The sequence below is a fragment of the Furipterus horrens genome, unplaced genomic scaffold (genome assembly GCF_987537825.1).
Source record: "Furipterus horrens unplaced genomic scaffold, mFurHor1.1.pri manual_scaffold_3, whole genome shotgun sequence".
Lineage (NCBI taxonomy): Eukaryota > Metazoa > Chordata > Mammalia > Chiroptera > Furipteridae > Furipterus > Furipterus horrens.
The window spans coordinates 57,355,587-57,375,409 of NW_028327173.1; the positions used below are offsets into that span (position 1 = coordinate 57,355,587).

Sequence of the window (19,823 nt, forward strand, 5' to 3'; positions counted from 1 at the left end):
ACCGAGCCCTCCCCCACTGCCAGCTTGCCTAGTAGTACAACTGCAACAAGATGATCTGCCACAAGTGCTAGGCCCATGTGATCCTCCGCATTGTCGACTGCCCAAGAAGAAGTGCAGCCACATCAACAACCAGTGCCCTGAGAAGATTAAATAAGGTCCCTACACTACCTCCTCCAGTCCACGGGGTGGTGTTCTGACTGAACCCGGACTCTGGGGCCTCAATAAAGTTTGCCTTTCACTGACTGGAAAACAAAAAAAACAAAAAATCCCATGCACTAATGCTTATATATGCGTTCAAAGAGGAATTCCTCAATGCATCACTCAATCATGATATAATTCTGACAAGCTTGATTACTTTGATTTCCAAGTTTAAAGAGAACTAAAAGCAGTCAATGAGGAAGGAAGGACAAGTTATTACAGGAAGATACCATGACAACATAAATGACTAATGAAAGCCAACAAAAATGAAGAAAAAAATTATAAGAAGCCACAGAACTTGGAAAAGAACATAGAAAAGGAGCCAAGTCATAAAAACTAAAAAAGCAGAGAAGCCCAAATCATTTAACACAGGCAGAAAAGGCCCATACTAGCAATGATGCAAGAAAAGTATCACTACATAACTTGTGTCAGCAAAGATGACCCTCAATCAAGAAGAAAAGGTTAAATTATACTTAAGTACAAATATACTTGGATTATAGCAGAGAATCACTTTTAGGAAATATGGCATCCATTGATATTTAAAATGGTATTCAACAATGAATGGTATTCAAAAATTTCAATTAAAAAAAGTAAAATGTTGGCATTCAAAGGAAAAAACAAAGAATTCACTGAGTACAGTAGTCCCTCTCTATATTGCACATGGTTCACTTATTGCAGCCTCACTGTATTGCGGTATTTTAAAAAATATATTTAATTAGTTATCACGGATTTTCCGCTATATTGCGAGATTTTGCGATACTGTATACGTATGTCGTTAAAGTTACGTAGGTTTAAGAGTGTAGAATATGTTTAAGAACAAAGCAGTGTTTATAAAAGTGTGGAAAAGGTTAATAAGGGACTAGGAACAGTTTATAAGTGTGTGGAAAAGGTTTATAAAGCCTTAAAATATATATAAATACTAAAATAAATGTAAGGTTCCTACTTCACGGATTCTCACCTATCGCAGGGTGGGGGGCATCTAGAACATAGTACCCGTGATAAGTGAAGGAATACTGTATCTTGATAAGTCGATGACTTACTCTAGTTTCAACCAAAAATTTTATACTTAGGACAATTACCTCCCTTCCGACATTAATCTTTGTGGAAACTCCTGGGACTAATCTGGCTATTATATTCCACAGCCTTTTCCAAAGTGTTGAAAAAGTACACCAAGTGTGAGTTTTCTCTAGTAACCTCTGACTTTAATATACCTAACTGCATTCTAAACTCCTCCCCCAACGTGTTTTTTGGAAATTATCCAAATCCTATATTAATTTTCCCAACTTGTACACATCAATTATTTTCACAGATATACTAATAAAACGTTCTTTACTATGATCATGAAAGTATTTCATTTAATAAATAGAACGGTACTTACCAATAATGCTGTTTCTCTAACAGACAAAACCAGATAATCATGATAACAATTACAGAGTTTAAACCAGGGCTAAAGAATTTTAAAAATTGAGTACCCAAGATCTGCTCCATGAGAGAACTCAACCTGGAAACCCAAAAGTCCACAGAATAAGTCCTTATTGGATGAGTTAACCATATGTAGTTCAGACTATCAATCAGAAGGTGGAAGCTCTAACCCCATTTCTACCAGCAATTTATCACAACTCCTTAAAGGAAATGGGAACTATACAATGCCACCTATGCTACTTCCAAGCTGTTATATCAAATATGAAACTAGATGAAACTGCTTCATAAATTATAAAGTACAATGCAAATGTAAAATTATTTTATCCAGAATGATTTCTTTAATGCTTTCTACGCAAAATCCACCCCTAGTCCTGAAGTATTCTGGCCCCTTGAAAAAATTTACTTTGACGAACATTAAAAGTAGTCTCACAGGAACTGAATCTAAAAAACTGACGAGGACTTTCTCTACAGACTTCTGAAATTGATGAAGATATCAAATGATTCGTCTTAAGCAAGGTTCACAAAAAGGACGTAATTATTTAGTACATTAACATCTTCAGAGGACCAAATTCGAAAATACAATTCTTGTGAATATTCTTTAATATGGCTTGAAAATAAGATTCTTACTTGAAGACTACATGAGCAATACTGTCAGGTGAGCACTAACCATCTTATTCTTACACTTTCATTCTCTAGAAATTTAAAGTTGGTATAAACATTAGCAATGTTATCAATGAGTTAATCTTTTGCAAGACCTCAAGAATCTAGAAACCGTAAAGCTGACTTTTCACCCTCTATCTGTTCATGAAAGGTTCAAAATCATTAAAGGAAGCGTTCCAAGGTTCTCCAAATATATATCTTAAAAAATATTCTTGTACAATGAGCATTCAGAGGCAACAGACCAAATCACATTTTCAAAAGAAAATTTATTTTCCAGTGACTGCCTTGTGAAGAATTGGAAGCTCTAAATGTCAAAACCCAGAACCTAAACTCTTCCACACCTGCTCTCCCTAGAGCCAGAACTTCAAAACTTAAGAGATCAGTTTCAGTTCTTACGAATCAAAAATCAACAAGAGGTCAATTCCCCAATAGAAAGGACAATCCACAGTTAAGTACATGATCTCAGTCTGCCTGTTTAGGCCCAGAACAGTATTATCTACCACTATAACAGATTTCATCAGCTTTGAGATCAAAGCGTTTGAGATAAAGTACATTTCTTTTGATTCCCCACCCCCTAATCTTTGAGAAGGCACATCTGGTACAACAATCCACAGCTAGAATCTTGCCAGAGAAAAAGATACTCATCAGTCCCTTGCTCATAGTGGAGTTTTCCATTTGGAAAAATAAATATATAAAAGCACACAGTGGATTTATGTCCTGGAAAAGAGAGGAACAAGTGCAGATTCATTTCTCTGGCCTATGGCCTGATCACCATAAATTGGGTCTAAGGATAAGACTACACACAATATCTTTCAAACATTTACAAGTGATTAGAGGATCCTGTATGTGATACCCCTGCAAACAAGATGGGATAAATTTAGGCTGAATGCTAGGACAGCATGTTGCTAAGTAAATAATCAATGTTAATTTAGAGGAGAGTTGCAACTGAAATAAAGAAGAGCTATGTTCTCCTGTCCCCAGACAAAGAACTATGCCATGCTCATTGTTTCCTAGTAATAACTTATTTTTTAAACTGGTTACCAGGAAGTACTCATTCCCTAGGGGTAGAAACATTCACATGTAGCCTGGACAATGCCCATTTTCTAGTTTAAAAATGCAATTATCTGGAGAAATTTTCCAGCAAGAGAATAAAGAAGAAAACCAAATATTTGATGGGGCTTATGCACATTTGTGTGTGCAGAACAGCAATCCATCTACCCCAGGTGTCTTTTTTTACCCTTTACCTCAAAACTACCTTTTAACACCAATTAAACTTCCAGAAATTTACTTGAGACTTGAAAACAGACAGGTATCATGATGCTACTATTTTTAACAATGACAATTGGGGTTATAAACAGCCAACATTTTATCTAACCATCTCTTGGCTCTAGAAAAGAAGCATAGAAATAGGGACCTCACTGAACCAGATTACATCTGACATGATCAAATACCCTCTCCCAATTTTCCTTAAAGTATCCTTAACCAAAATATTCATCAAGCGGCTCCCCTTCCCTTTCAATTCTCCCAATTTGTTTCCCTGGGCTGGGGTGGGAGAGGGAGATAAAAGTGAAGTGTCAAAAAGGTGTTATCATCAAAAGATTTGGAAAAGAAAAAAGGAGTGACTGCCTTTGGCCCAAAATCACCCAATGAGGCATTAATTTCAGAACACTATCCTAATAAAGTAATTGCTATCCAAATTCAAAGGATTTGTATATCCTAATGAACTCATAAAACTGCACTGCTCTCATTTCCCAAGGCTCAGGAATATGGAACCCGACTCCAACAACTGCTGTACAGGAACATCATCCTTCAGAACCATCATGAGGGGAGCTATAGCAACATCAATGAACTTATGGAAAAATAGTTTTCATTATCAATAACCAGCTATGCCTTAAGAGAGTATGCCTTTTGCCAAAGAACCAAAAAAGAAGAGAATAAACAGAATATCATTTCATAAAATTGCACATTTCTCGAGTTTTTCATATTTCCCCAAGACAAATGCTCTGCTTCCTTGCACCTGTAGATAAAAAAACTCCACTTTTAAAAACTATTACATAATACCAATGGTTAAAACTCAACTTATCTCAAATTGCACACTTAAAATTGTGAGTTGTTTTTTAATCTCAAATTGGACTTCAAACATTTCAAATACATGACTAAGCAGTTTCATAAAATAATAAAATGCTCAGATAAAATGACATCTCTATTAAAGTTAGTATTAAAATATTATTTATAAAGAAAACAGAAGAAAATTTTCAGAAAGAGGCCTATGCTAAAAGGCCACCATATTATACAAATATAAATGATCTGTAATGCATGGCAAAAAAATTATGTTCCACAACCATATTTGATACTTTATTCTGATACATACCAGGATCTGGCAATTGTCAAAACAAAATTTTCCTCAAATCAGTATTTTTATGTAGCCTATACAATCTGATTGTCATATTAATTCAAAAGCCTACTCTGTAAAAGTAAAAATGATTAACATATATGTCTTTCACTGTTGCTGACTTATGATAAACACTGTTAACAGTTCCACTCAGGATTATAAGACATAGTTAGTTACAATACTTTAAAGAAAACCTAAAAAGAACTGTGACAAATTTGGACTCTGAATTCTTTATTTTAAAAAGTGCCCTGGCCGGGTGGCTCAGTCAGTTGGAGCATCATCCCATACACCGAAAGGCTGTGTGTTCCATTCCAGATCAGGGCACATAACTAGGTTTCGAGTTCAATCCCCAGTTGGGGCGTGTGTGGGAGGCAACTAATTGATGTCTCTGTCTCTGTCTCTCTCTCTTCTCTGTCTCTCTTCTCTCTCTCTTCCCTGCTCTCTAAAAGCAATTAAAAAATGTTGAGAGAGGATTTAAAAAAAAAAGAAAAGGTGCCTTCATCACAAAGGTTAAGAACTGATACTATTTTAAGATACAGTTTCCTCTTATAATTCAGAATTGGGAAAAAGTTGTCTCAAATGCTTTATGTCACCTATAGAGCAGACTGACTCATGCTAATATGCTAATTATAACATACAACTAGCTGTCATAGTATTAATAGTAATATCTACTTTCCCAAGTCACAAAAGTAAAACAATGCACAAAGCACATTTTTTAAATCAAAAGTTGTAATTGGAAATTATAAGTAACTAAGATAAAATTAGATCTGTAGCACGCCAGATTTCCCTTACCTGGATGATGTTTAAGCACTCATTAATTGTTCTACACTACCTAGAAGGTAAAGAAACTACAAATCAAAGTGTATTGTGGTAACTAAAGATGTTCCCATTTTGTAAATTAAATGAAATGGTATAAAACATTTAGAAACAGAAACACCATCAATCAAGTTTCCACATCTCTTCTAATTGAGACATGTTGAAATACCAAAACTAGAAAACCATATTGCCATTGAGAAAGTAAAAGTTGAGTTTTAAATTTTCTTTTTTTGAGGGCTTTTTTTTTTAATGGGTTGAAAAAATTACATTAAACATAAAACTTCAGCTAAAGCATTAAATGCTATGAATAAACATTTATGAATACTGAAAACTTAGGGAATAATAAACAAAGCAGAATTCATGGTTACCATATTTACACATACTCTTTGTTGTGTTTCAGTGCCACATGATCTGATTCAAAGTAATAAACATCAGGATCATCATCTTCCTCTTCTGTAATGTGCGGATTGGCACTCTCTTTGGCAGATGGCAAATTTCCAATATTGAGTCTTGCCTCTGAGGGTGGCTTAACTTGTCCTTCACTCCCATAATTTTCGGAGTCACAACATGTCCCTTTTTCATTCTGAGAAATTTCATCAGGATTTGTGGGAGACTCATTTATATTATCACTAACAGTTGCATTTGTTTCATTAGGACTAAGATTATTCTCCTCAAACTGTCCATTTTCTCTGCAAGGAGAACTGTTTTTAGTGGGACTATTTCTGGTAGGGGCTGCCCTTCGTGGTGAAGTTCTCAGAGTATATCGATGTTCTTGAGGTTCAGATAAAGACATCGTGTGAGCTGAAACACAGTCTAAAACAGAAGATGGTTCCTGTTCTCCGGAAACTGGCATATTCTCAAGTCTTGTGTCCGGGGCGTTACTGGTGTTTTCATTACACTGCTCTTTCGAGGCACTGCTATCTCCCACCACATCTACTTCCTCCTCAGAATCCCTTAAAGATGACTGAGTTTCAGGAAAGGGGCCTGTAGCTAGCTCAGTCGTCAGCTGATTAACATGTTCCACAGGCAGGCAGGCAGTTACTATTTTGTGGTCCTCCAACTTGACCTGCACTTCTGAATTCGTGCAAGGCACATTATGGTCTATACAACTGTCCTCCTTCCTACTATCAAGGAACACTGAAGTGTGTGTGTCAGAATCCCCATTTTCAGCTACTGATTTTTCCTGGAACACACAGGAAGCAGTGCTGTTTTGTTTAGTGTTCCCATCAGGCTGACAGTCATCACAGTTTATACCAGCTGAATCACTGTCATCAACACCATTGACAGCCAAGTAGCCTGTGATTTCTTCAACTACCGCAGAATTAAGTGGCCCTTCCTCACTGACATTTACCTTTTTAATTTCCCTTTTCTCACAATCATCCAGTATAAGACATCGACAAGCTCGTTTAGTCCCTTGAAAACTTGCATCATTGTCCACTACTGTACTCCTCTGTTCTACTGACTCCTTGTCTGGTTTTATAGGTGAATCTTCTTCTGAACTGTTTGGTGCTTCAGATCTAAGACAACGCTTAATTCTTTTTAAAACTGGTGAGACAGGTTCTGTTTGCCTTTTCTCACAATTTTCTACAGCCTGCCTTTCTACATTATCTTTTTCTGAAGAAAGTCCTCTTTTCCTAGGGCTTACCCATGATTCTCGAGTACTTTGCTGTTTTAAATCAGTACTTCGCCCACTATTATTTCCCTTGTGAATTTGCACAGGCTCTGGTCTCTTCTTTGGTGATCTCGATCGTACTTGAGAATGAGAAGGTATTTCTTCAGGATGAGCAATGCTACGATTCCTTAAAGTTCTACCACAAAAAGATTCATCCAAGCCGTTTAACCCCACTGTTGATCTTGTAACACGAGTAGATCGGGAAGCAGCCATACTATGGCAAGTCCCTACAATACGGTCATCATGATCCACTCATTGGGAAACCTTCAAAAATGTAAACAAAATAATGAGAAAAAGGTAACAGTTAATATACCTAAAACAAAAGTATAAAGCTACAACTTTTTAATCCAAGTATAGTCAATATTAATAAGTTACTTGATATAAATTATTTTATTAACATATCTAAAAATACTATTAATAGCTAACCATTCATTATATGACACTTAACATGTTCCCGGAATCATTTTATATGCTTTATATACATTAACTCAGTTAAGTCTCACAACAACTAGAATAGGTGCTATTATCAGCCATATTTTACAAACGAAGAGGATTGAGCCACACATATTTTAAGCTATCTGTCGGGAGCCACACAGCTAAGTGGCAGGGCAGGGCTCTAGAGACCAAGCTCTTAACTTACTTCATTCACTGTGCCTCTGCCTCTCAAGATTTATAGGCACAAAGGGCCCAAAAAAGATCCCTCAAAGATAAGATTTCATCTTGGTTATTAAAATAATAATCTTGAATTTATACAGCAGGTATCACAAAAACTATCCCAATCACTTTTCATGTTTTCTCAACAGTTGGGAGGTAAAAAGGCAGGAGCTGCTCTTTTTAATTCACTCTTAGTGCAAAGAGTTTCAGGTCAAATCCTCTGATAAAAAACTATGTGGCATCTAAAAAATTTTGGTTGCAGTAAATTTTTTGTAATTAAGCAGGCTGATAGAAATCACAATTTAGCTTGCAGTGGCTAAGAGTTAAACAGAGCAAAAGCCAAGCCTCTCTACTCCCTAGCAGTAGAGTCATAAATTGGCAAGTGGAACAAGTATTCTAAAGAGAAAAGAAGAAAAAAGGAAAGAAGCCCCTGAAGCAAGTATTACATTTAAGAAATCAGGAAAGGGGGAGAAAATTGGAACTGTTGTAACAATATAATCAATAAAAAACATTAAAAAAAAAAGAAATCAGGAGTACACATATAACCCCATCCTTTCCTTTTTATAACTATATATGTGTTTATGACACAGTTTTAAGGTGTGTTGGGGATCTGAGCCTTTTCTGGTGTGAATGTTTAGTGTTTCTAAGATAAATATATGAGGAAAAATGAAAAATGCCCCTGCTAATCCATTTGGATATATTGAAGGTTTTAGTTGTTATTTTCCAAAGGCTCTTTCATTAAGCAGAATAAAGGAGCTATTAATATTTCAAGTCTCTATCCTTCTGCTCTTCTGTTTAGATTTCACACAGTACTTTGCCACTTCACTGTCTAACTTCAAATGGGGTGCAGGATAGACAGAGAAAGAAGGGAATAATGGCTATAATACAAAGTTTCACAGTACCTCCCCTTCCTTTCTGCCATCCTTACCACAAACTCCCTCTCCTATAACCCCTCAAATGCCATTCTACACATCCCACAAATCAAATACAGTTTGTCCTCTGCCTCAACTAGAAGTATCTAGCAGTGGAAAGGTTATGAAGAACCACAGAAGACACAGCAACATGTTATGACATACAGAAAAAGAAATATTAAAAGAAATTGTCTTGTTGTTCCTGCCTGCTGGCAAATTAACTGAGAAAGTACTACCCTGTAACATATGCAAGCTGATTGAATTTAGTTTTGTTTTAAAGTATGGTATACTTTTAAGTTCCTAATGAAGAATTTTAAAAACCTTACAAGAATCACAAAACCAGCTCTGGGATTAAAGCATTAAAATTTGTTCTAGAGAATTCCCTAGCAATCACATAAACAGTAAGTGTGAGACACTTCAGAATTCAGAAATAAATTATTCACAGTAAACATTTAGAGTTTTGGGATTCATTAGAGAAACCTGACATGTAATTCTCTTCTGTTAAAATCATATGAAGATTACAATTTATTATTTTTATTCACAGATAATAAACACTGAATGTCCCATAAATAACCAATTTTAATTACAAAAATAAGTTAAACTTTGAATGTTCCAAGAGTACCAATTAAAATATAGTAATATAAATTTGTTTTCATATACCCAAATCTGGAGCTGTCAAACAAACTTTACTTATAAAATCAAATGCAAATATCTTTGATGCAAATTTGATTATATTCATGACTCATGGCTCAAATATAATATTTTAAAACATATAAAAACAATTTGTTGATCTTTACTTTTTAAAACAGGATGCCAATAAAGGGCATATAAATCTCAAATGATTCCAGGAATGAACACTCCTATCCCCTTCTTTTCTTTCCACACCAATCAGAATGAGAACAAAACTCATGCTTTGTCATTATTAATGAAATAAGCCTATTATTAGTACCCATAAGTACTATAAATATATGTATATATAATTAAAATACCACCCGTGAAGGCCTATTTTATTTATTCACCATTCCAGTGATCAAAACAGATTACTATAAAAGATTAAACCCTTTAGTTTATTCGCTAAAAATGTTTTTATCCCATTCAATAAATGCAATGAGGCCCAAGTTTTATAGTTTCAAATCCTGTGTTATTGGGTCATATTTAAAGTGAAACTTATACTAACAAAGACCTTTTGGTATCTCAAACTCTTGTACCTCAAAGTGTGTCCCGAGGACCTGCATTATGGGTGCCCCCCTGCAAGCTTGTTAGAAATGCATGATACCAGGCCCTGTCCCAGACCTATCAGTTAACCAGATTCCCAGGTGACTTATGTGCCTGCGGGTTTGAGAAGCAGTGCCTTAGACTACTGCATCGACACTATTCTACTAAAATAACAGTGTCGAGTTTCAAACTAACATATCCCTTAATTCCCTATTTGATCCTAATAATTTATAAAGCCATGATCTCTTTGGCAAATGAAGCACCAAAATAGAGAACTGTAAAAACCTCTTGCCTGAAATTAACATATTGTGTGCACTTAAGCTAATAAATTGCTTAAAATTCTGAAGAGTAGAGTCAAATGAAATTTTAAAACTCTTCCCTCTGGTGATTTTCTTCTGTTCTAACCTTTTTCTTCATTTTTTCTATTTGGACAGGCACACATAAAGGCATATACTTTCTGTAGTTATCTGATAAACTGAGGTAAAATCCAATGACCAAAATGGGAACAAAAATATCCTGATTACCTCAACCAAGTCCAACACTGTTTTGCCATGCTCAGCAAAATATTAGAAGCTAAAGCAATTGTTTTCCTTATTTCAGCTGCATAATATAGTTACTGAAGAAATTCAGAGAATTTCTTTGGAGCACAAAATAAAATTCCTGACAAAAATTAAGTTGCCATGGGAACAGAAAGAAACTCAGTTTCAAACTAGTACATCAAAAAAGACACCTGCTAGTTAACTAAATGGGAGGCACATAGTGAAATCCTTAACCTGCATTCAACTTAACTGGAAATTCAATCACTCTAGTCTTAGAATTAAAGGAAACTGTTAGTTAACATATTTACATAAGCAAAACCCAATATGGTAATTAGAATGAAGTTTTCCCTATACAGTATGTTATCCACCAACTAATGAATATGGCACTTTGTAGAACAGAGGAAGAGAATACAATGATTCACTAGAATTAAAAGATTCTCTTCTCTTCCCTACCCTCATAAAGTTTTCACTCTATTGGAGGACTTACCTGAGAAGGGTGGCAGTCAACCAAATTTCAGCCTTTTCATTCCTATTAAGCCCCAAATCCTACCTATAATTCCACATATTTTACCCATTCATTTTCTGTTGAACTAACCTTCCCCCAAATTTGAATCTATTTTTACCTCAAATTTAACAAGGTTCTGAAGCACTCTCTGAAACAGTATCAGCTATGTTTCAGATCATAAATTTCTAGACCCTGTGACCACATCTGCAAAAGTATATCAATAAGAACTGAGGGAAATAATAAACATTAAACTAAAATGGTCCATCTAACGAAACACTACTTCAGCTATCACCTTTACTTAAGGAAAAAAAAAAAATCTCAAAATGATATTTGAAAGACATTGCCTTTAACTTTCTGCTCCTACAATAACTGCCAAAGTAGTATAGTTTATTTTGGGGACTGAGTGACTGGTAATCCTCCATTAACATCAATGTTCTAGTTGGTATTTATTATCACAGTTTTTAGTTTTAGTAAATGGACAATTTTTAGGAAACTGGTCATGGCAACAGGAAAGAAAAACCAAAGTGAAAAGCAAAAGGAGCAAGAGCAATCTCATCCATATGATTCTTTTTCTATCTGTCTAGAACAGTGATTTTCAACCAGTGTGCCGTAGCAGGCACAATCGTGTGCCACAACATATTTTAAAACATGCAATACCTGACTATTTAATTAGGGGCACTGACCTCTTCTGTTAGAAATGTCAAATAAAAAAATGACAACAGTCCACACAACAACAGCTGTCGAGCGTGAACAAATCAAAAATATATCTATTTTTTTGATCAGACCAGAAAAAAACATAATAAATTTTGGGGTGTGCTGCAGAATTTTAGTAATTACCGTATTTTTCGCTCCATTAGATGCACTTTTTTTCCCACTTATTTACATCTTATGGAGCAAATATTGCGTCACAGACCATGATGTGTATTACCTGACCTGTCAGCGGTGGTAACAGCTGTTAGAAGAGGAAGCAGTGGGCCCATGTGAAACCCCTGGGGACGCTTAAATGTCCCATTTTACTGCTGAATCTCAGGGGTCTGGTCAGTATGAAGATAGCAAAGAAAGTGATATCAGTGATTATGAGCAACTGAGCTTCATAACTTCTGACACTAGTGATGATGAGTTCTTGGGGTTCCCAGAAAACTAGAAGAGTACTTGAACCTTAAAGTCTCTCCTCATTTGTACATGACAATGATGATGGTTCTTAATACCGCTGTTGACTGCTGTTCACTTTACATGGTTGAAATATTATTCTGTTATATTTTGTTAAATATTTTAGTGCACCATTTGGTTCAGAATATTTTTTTTCTTGTTTTTCTCTTCTAAACTTAGGTGCATCTTATAGTGTGAAAAATGCGGTAGTTTATGTGTGCTATGAGATAAAAAAGGTTGAAAATCGAAGGTGTAGAATATAAACATGAACTATTTAATAATGGTTCAGACTATCCTTGTCACACAATTCTCTTAAGACAAATTTCTTCAGCCAAGCCATTACATTATAGTAGTCTCTCGCTATATCGCAGTTCACTTATTGCAGCCTCACTGTATCGCAGGATTTTTTAAAATATTATATTTAATTATTTATTGCGGATTTTTCACTATATCGCTGTATTCTGCAGTACTGTACACGTATGTTGTTAAAGTTACATAAGTTTAAGAGTGTAGAATAAATGTAAGGTTCCTACTACGCGGGCGTGTCTGGAACGTAATACCTGCGATAAGTGAGGGAATACTCTATTTCTAATAGGTCAAAAGTATCTACAAGGTTAAAAGTAGGACAGTGACACCTGGAAACCACCCATGCAATTCAACTTATTCTTAATATTCACCTCTCTGAAGCCTGGGAACTCTATTATGTATTGCCTTGTATAAAAGGATCTCTTCATTCTTTCCCATTAAGACAGACAGAAGAGAGAGAGAGAGAGAGAGAGAGATAGAAAAGATATAGATAGATAGATAGAGCATACAGATATAGACAGACAGACAGACAGATAGAGCTGAATGAATATACACTTAAAGAGACAAATGGGGAGAAAGAGAAGTCAAGGAATTTCATAATGCCCTTGAATCAAAAATACCTACTGTCAAATATGCTCTACAAATTCCAACGTACTTAGTCACTTCATTTACCCCCCCATTAGGAAAAAGAGTAGGAAAATATTTCATCCCGATCCCATTCCCTTTAACTCCACATTCCTATGAACTGTACAATTTCCCACGCAGAGAAGTATAGAAAAAGAAGCAGCTTCCTCCATCAAAAAAAGTATATATATTTATCCAAACTGTAGTTGTCTTCACTACTGTAAAACTAATTAACTTACCTGTACAACCAAAGATCTATCATTGTAGAAATATTATCTCTTTTCCTTATATCCTGAAGGAGTTGGAGCTATCATCTAGAATAGACCTTAAGCATCAGGGTTTCAGACTTTCAGCTTCAGCCATGGAGAATACTAGAACCTTCTAAATTCCTTTCTTTAAAAATAAAATAATAATAAAAAAAAGAATTAAAGAAGCAAATTAACTTATGCTAACAGATTTACTCCTTCTATAATAAGAGGAAATAGCAGATAACAGAGTATCTGGTCACAGTAACATCGCTGGTAATTCTTGGTAACTGTAGCCTCAGAGATGTTAAGAAACTAGAACAGAATTTTTAGGTAGAAAAAAAAAAAAGAAGGAAGATGAAGAGGAGGAGAAGAGGAAGAAGAAGAAGAAGAAGAAGCCTGACATATACTAAATCCTTACAACTCAATATTAGTTTGAGTCAAAATGTGACTCAGTTTTTTCTAGAGGCAAATTTTTTAAAAAATTACCCAAAGACTGCCCTTGATAAGAGTCCTCATACAGAATTTATAAACTCTTTAACTCTTATTCTAGAGATGTTCCCAAATTATGGCCTTAATATGCAAAACTGGGAATTGAACAACAAAATTAATTTAGGTATGCACGCCAAAGAATCAACCAAGTCTCCTATGTCTGCATGATAACCCTGATGACTACTAAAGTGCTACAAGACTATTATAAAGGAAAATTTCTATTATTCTGGCATAGGGATTTTCAACAAGGACAAAAGGATTTTCTGGTTTCAGTACCCAGTTGGCCATATATTTTAATTACCTTAATTAAATTCCATTTCTTGGACAGTATGTTTAATTACAGTACTTTATAATAATATATTATGATATCCTTTTCAGAAAATCTATCTAAATGGATTATGGATGTTCATTTGGAAATTAAAACGAACACCAGGAATAAGAGTAGCAAAGTTTATGATGGAAACTTTTACTCTATTATAAACATAAAACTAGATATTCTGAAAGTAGCACTATTTTTGGTGAAGAGTTACAATTTTTAAACTGATAGAATTATCAAGCTTTGTAAACTAGAGTTACTGCCTAGTAAAAACAAATTATGGTTTTAGTCAGCTAGAAAGGAAACAAACAAGACTGGCATCTAATATCTATAGATGCAAACTCTCCCAAATGTGCCTTGTAAATTCTTGAAAAGCACAAGGTAGGAAAACAGTCTAAGTAAGATAATTTAATACTTCATTTAAAAAAAGTTTGAAATTAACATGAGGAGGGTACACAGTGAAAACACAGTTCTATAAAAAGTAATCCTTAACTTGAAAACTCATTCTTCTTATAACAAGGATTCCAACCGCCAACTCCTTGTCCCCAACCCTGAAGGCCTTTCACAAACAGGGCAAAATATTATATTCTTTGGTGCATGGTGGTGATGGCAATCATCAGAGACAAAGAAGATCCACAATATAAATGTGTCTGAGTATAACACCAATTCTAGCACTCTATCAAAGTTCTAGTCAGCCATGTTATTATTACCTTTTTCTATGGCGTTTATACAGGAACATCATCCATTATGATATTACCAGGCAACTGTTATTTTCACAGAACTGATACTTACAGCTGAGTTCTACCAATATTAAGACAGGATCAATCAGGTGTGTTTCTAAAAAGCCTGATACATTGAAAAACAAACTTTAGTCAATTACTTCTACTAACACTACAGCCGGCGTAGGCCTTAATTAAGATTATATTTTTTCTTACCTTTTTAAAAGTGTTTCGCCTAGTATTTGAATCCCAAGCGTCTGCATTTATCTGTCATCACTGTTAATGTCCATGTTACACTGAGACTTCAGGTATTAATTACTTATATGGTTGTACTAGCACAACTTGGTATCTGTGAAGGGAAACCACAATATAGTCACTATGGATGTGTAACTGTTTACAGACCTGTCGATAAAACTGATATTTCTAAACAGACAGCACACTCCCTTTTCTAATAAATTACAAAAATAATTCCTTATACTTAGCTATAAAATGTGTTATCTTCAATGGTAGATGATTTGCTAATAACACTCTTACAAATGCTTCTCAAGACTACCCACACAAAATATCTCAAAATTTAATTCAGAATTTAAATTCTTACAAATTTGAGAGCTCCTTAGATTCCTTTGACTATCAACATAAATATACATAATTTTCCAGAGATCTGTAATTTCTCAGACATTATTAGTACAAAGATACTAGAGTTTTGTGTTATACAATAATATTAGGGAATAAACCTATAATGCTAAAGAATGCTTAAAAAAGATCCTTTAAATGTGACTTTAATACAGTTGATGCCTTTTAAAGTAACACTTTTGCTTTGATTAATTATCCCTCTCTGACTAATTCGTGAACATTATTTTGGAAGTAAATAGAAAATAAATATGACAAAATAAATGAAGAAATAAACCAAGTTGTAACTGTACAAATATTCCTTAAAGTCAGCTTCTTAAAAAACATAGACTTGGTTGTAGGCCACAAGTCTGAAAAACACATCGATGTGCTTACAATGAAGAAACGCATTATATAAAACTTTTCTACACGTGGACTAGTGGAAAAAATAAGCTACAAAAAATATTTACTCATATATATCAAAGAAAGAAACCTATGAATGGCATTCTAAAATGATCCGCCATGGTATGCTATTCCAAATTCCTATGTAATAAAAAGAAAGAGTAGGACTCTACAAAGAAAATGCAAATAGCCCTATGCTGTTTTGTGGAGAAAATGTGTTACTGGAGTTGTCAATCTGCCAGATCTTCTCAATAAAATCTTTCATTAACAATAGAGTAGAAACTAATATGTCAAATATATCTTAATATTTTTTAATTGGGTGAAGAAAAGATAGTAATTAGGAAAACACTGACATCTATTCTCAAACATTTAAAACAATTCTCTTCATTTTTTTTCAAATGTTAAAAAGACTTTAATAACATAAAAAAAGTTTTAAGTGTTCCTAAAGTTGCTATAAATTTTCTTGTGAAAAACAAAAAAGTTAAACTAATCAGAACTCTTTTATTCTCTACAGTGCATTCTGCATTTCATTCACTATTCAAATTCAAGCATTCTACACAAATGCAATATGCTTTCTGGAGAGATGAACTACTATGAATTGTGAAAACCTACAACATTTTATTTGAATTATTTAAGTACATTAACTTACATCCAGAAGTTTAAAAATCTTAAGTTATTTTGCCCTGGTTGGTGGTGTGGCTCAGTGGACTGAGTGCCAGCCTGAGAACCCAAAAGTTCGATTCCCAGTCAGGGCACATGCCTGGGCTAGGTCCCCAGTTCAGGGTGTGCAAGAGGCAACTTATCGATGTGTCATCTCTCACACATTGATGTTTCTCTCCCTCTCTTTCTCCTTCCCTTCCCCTCTCTCTAAAAATAAATAAATAAAATCTTTAAAGAATTAAAAAACTTTAAAGAAATTAAAAACCTGTTTTTTCATCTTTTAAAAAGCATACAAAATGGGAAACCAACCATTTAAATCCTATTCCTAAGGCCTCTTATTTATTCCTTGCCACAGAGCGCCACTTGTTCTCACATACTAATAAAATTCATTGACCATTTAAGAATTCCAAAAGCAAATCCAAAAACCAATCTTAACTGAAAAGAATTATTTTTCCTACTGTTTGTAAGCTAAGATTACAGGACCTCAGATTCACAGCACATATGAAATCACTTCTAAAACCTACAGAAAATCTCACTAGAAATGATCAATTCTAGTGATATAGTAAAGTCATAAGCCACACAACTAACTATATAAGTAAAACTGTGAAGTCTAAGGTAAATGCAAACTAAATTATAAGACACTGAAATTTTTTTAGTTTAATAAGACCCTGGGAAAACACTCAAAAGAAAGATTTTATTATAGACTCAATTCTTCAGTTGTTGTAAGTGAAAATATCAAGTATGTGCACTATATTATGCCTGTAAATAGTTTTAAAAGAACAGAGAGGGATATTCAAAGTCAGTTGTAAAAAGAATTTGAAATAATGGTTGAAGACAGAAACATTTTCCCCAGACAATTAAGCTTATCACAATTATCTGCTATAGAGAGCTGAACCAATTTTGTTTTAAGGAACTAAAAAAGAAACTTGTTTATTGAGGCAATGAATGCAAGCAACATAAAAATCAAAAGTTTATCTGGCTTTAAATGGTTTTCTTCTCTTGTCAAATGGGGGCAGGATTTTATTTGTATATTTTCTAACAGTTCCAATCTGTTCAGGATATCTTAATACAGGAGGAGGCTGCATAGCAAAGATCTCTTATCAGGGTGGGAGTAACTTGTAAGTACTGCCTGCTTCTTTCCCTTCTGCTTCACGTGCACTACTTAAGTTATTGCACAGGATGGTAAGCACAGCAATTCGCTGGAAAAAAAGTTCTGGAGCCCAGTCTGCCATCTTGGCACTGGCCCAGGTCCTTCATTACTTTGTCCACAGTCAGATTTTCCAAAAAATCCAGGGAACTTCTTTTCCATAAGCATTCTCAGGTCCTCCTTTGTTAAGCAGCCTGTATCCCCAGCAAGTTTGTGTAACGTGAACATCATGGTTTCCACGGCGTTTTCCATTTGAGAGGGCATTTTCGTGAGGTCTTGGCCAAGGTGCGACAGGATCACTCGGCTGACTGGGATGCGCAGCTGGTGATGAACCAAATTGTTATTTGGTACAAAGTATGACCAAAGGAGAGCACATTTCCTGGCCACCTAAACTGTTTGGAACCACAGGTCCAGTGTCTTGGATACCTTCTACATATTTTGGAGATAAGCCCATTTCAATGTCAACAGAAAGATAGCACAAAGAATATCAGAGACAGAAGTACAACTCTTGCCCACTGTAATAACTGACCATAAGCAAACCACTTTGTGCTTCTGCACTTCACTTTTTTCTTCTATAAAACAAGAGACAAAATACCTGCCTATTACCTCTCAAGGTTATAGTGAGGGTCGAAAGAGATTATGTCTGTGAAGTACTTTAGTTTATTGGTTTTCAAACTGTAGTGCATCTAAGAAATTCCTGAAACCAACCACTGCAGAACTTCAGGTTTAGCATTCTGGACATGCACACATAAATCTTTCTTTTCCAATAACCACTTTAGGTCATCCCCAGTTCCCCCGGGGGCTCCCCAAGGAAGATGATGCATCAGTTTCTTTTGAGACTTGAGCTGTAAGCACTACCCTACCTACTTGTTTAAAATGCAAATTTTTAAACCTCATCCTTAGAAATTCAGATTCAATGAACTTGGGACAGGGCACAAAATCTTTATTTTATCAAATACTAGAGGTGGCTCAGATGTAAATGGTTTATGATCCATCCTTTCCAGAACCCTGAACTAAATTCTTCCATACATATTTCTCAAATCCTTCCTCACCTCTCTAGTATCATCAACCATGACCAACCTTAGGCCTCACCATCACTTGAACTAAAACGCACCTGCCTTGTAATTGGTCCCTCTACTTTAAGTCCTGTCCCTTACAAGTGCATTGTCACAGAGTGATCTAAAATGCACATTTATGCCACTCTCCTGTCTAAAACCCTTCCTAGCAACTTCCGCTTCTGGTCAAGACTGAAACAACAAAAAATCTGGGCAAATGTACTGAAGTTGTTTTTCAGATGTTAGGAACCAGATAAAGTAGGACAGTGATCAATGAAGGAGAGGAAACATGAGGTAAAGTCTCTAACTGTCTTTGATTTCTGCTTAGTTCCCACGCTCCCGAGCAGGGAGGGTTACCCCACACAAAGCGCAGCAGTCTCCCTGAATTAAGAATATGATGTAAGGAGTCTGGGGAGACCAAAGTAGCCAGGGTCCCCAGAACACTGTACCAGAGAGGTGGGAGCCATGGAGAGAGCTGAGTACTGATCACACTGGAAAACCATTCATAAGGAGAACAGGGAAAAATGCCTGTAGCCAGGTGGTATGCTGGAAAATGTGTAACAACGGGGGCAGTGAGTGGTTTATAGCTCATGGTTTAGAGGGTGAGCAATGACTGTGGTGTCAAAATTCCTACCCATCAAGTGGTATCACTGAGTGCAAAGTTGGGAAGAGATACATTGTAGCAAATTACCACCAAAAAGAGTAATATGTAATAATACAAGTAGGAGGTAATGAGTTTTGAGTATTTATTACCTTTGCTCTTAATATAACTGATATAATTATGAACCTATATATTTGATTATATTAAGAATTAAACCAGTTCACAAACTTCCTGACATTTTAACAATTGGTTTACACACAGCTCTAGCATATCACTGGCCCATGGCTCACACAGGGCCAGGAACACCTACCAGTATAGAAAACCTCATAATTCACAGGGCATCAAGTACAGTGTTCCGAAGATCAATGCCCCAGTAGGGGGCAAAATGAGCTCTAGGCTAAGTGTAGCATTGGTCCCACCTAACAAAATTAAAAGCAAGTCTCAAAGCAATAAAGCCATTTCCAAAGAACTTAACTGTCCCAGAACAATGCTCAAGAATATTTACAGAAATACA

At 35.3% G+C, this 19,823-nt stretch overlaps 2 protein-coding genes across 4 annotated transcripts in view; both read right to left on the bottom strand.

The window, feature by feature from the left end:
* The window catches only part of ZZZ3 (zinc finger ZZ-type containing 3), a 67,207-nt gene extending 52,093 nt beyond the window's left edge, over positions 1-15,114 (bottom strand). For 2 of the 3 annotated variants that reach the window (XM_090269639.1, XM_090269637.1), the window contains exons 1-2: positions 15,052-15,114; positions 5,872-7,424 (exon numbers count right to left, since the gene is read on the bottom strand). In XM_090269639.1, coding sequence (XP_090125765.1) covers positions 5,872-7,373 — 1,502 coding nt within the window. In that variant the 5' untranslated portion in view covers positions 7,374-7,424; positions 15,052-15,114. Of the gene's footprint in view, positions 1-5,871; positions 7,425-13,302; positions 13,457-15,051 lie in introns of all 3 variants that reach the window. The other variant, XM_090269638.1, reaches the window with a different exon arrangement.
* Positions 15,115-17,447: 2,333 nt separating this feature from the next.
* LOC150015132 (uncharacterized) overlaps positions 17,448-19,823 on the bottom strand; it is a 35,045-nt gene continuing 32,669 nt past the window's right edge. Inside the window, exon 3 of the mRNA XM_090268283.1 lies at positions 17,448-17,974. Within this exon, the coding sequence (XP_090124409.1) occupies positions 17,669-17,974 (306 nt within the window). The 3' untranslated portion in view covers positions 17,448-17,668. The remainder of the gene's footprint in view (positions 17,975-19,823) is intronic.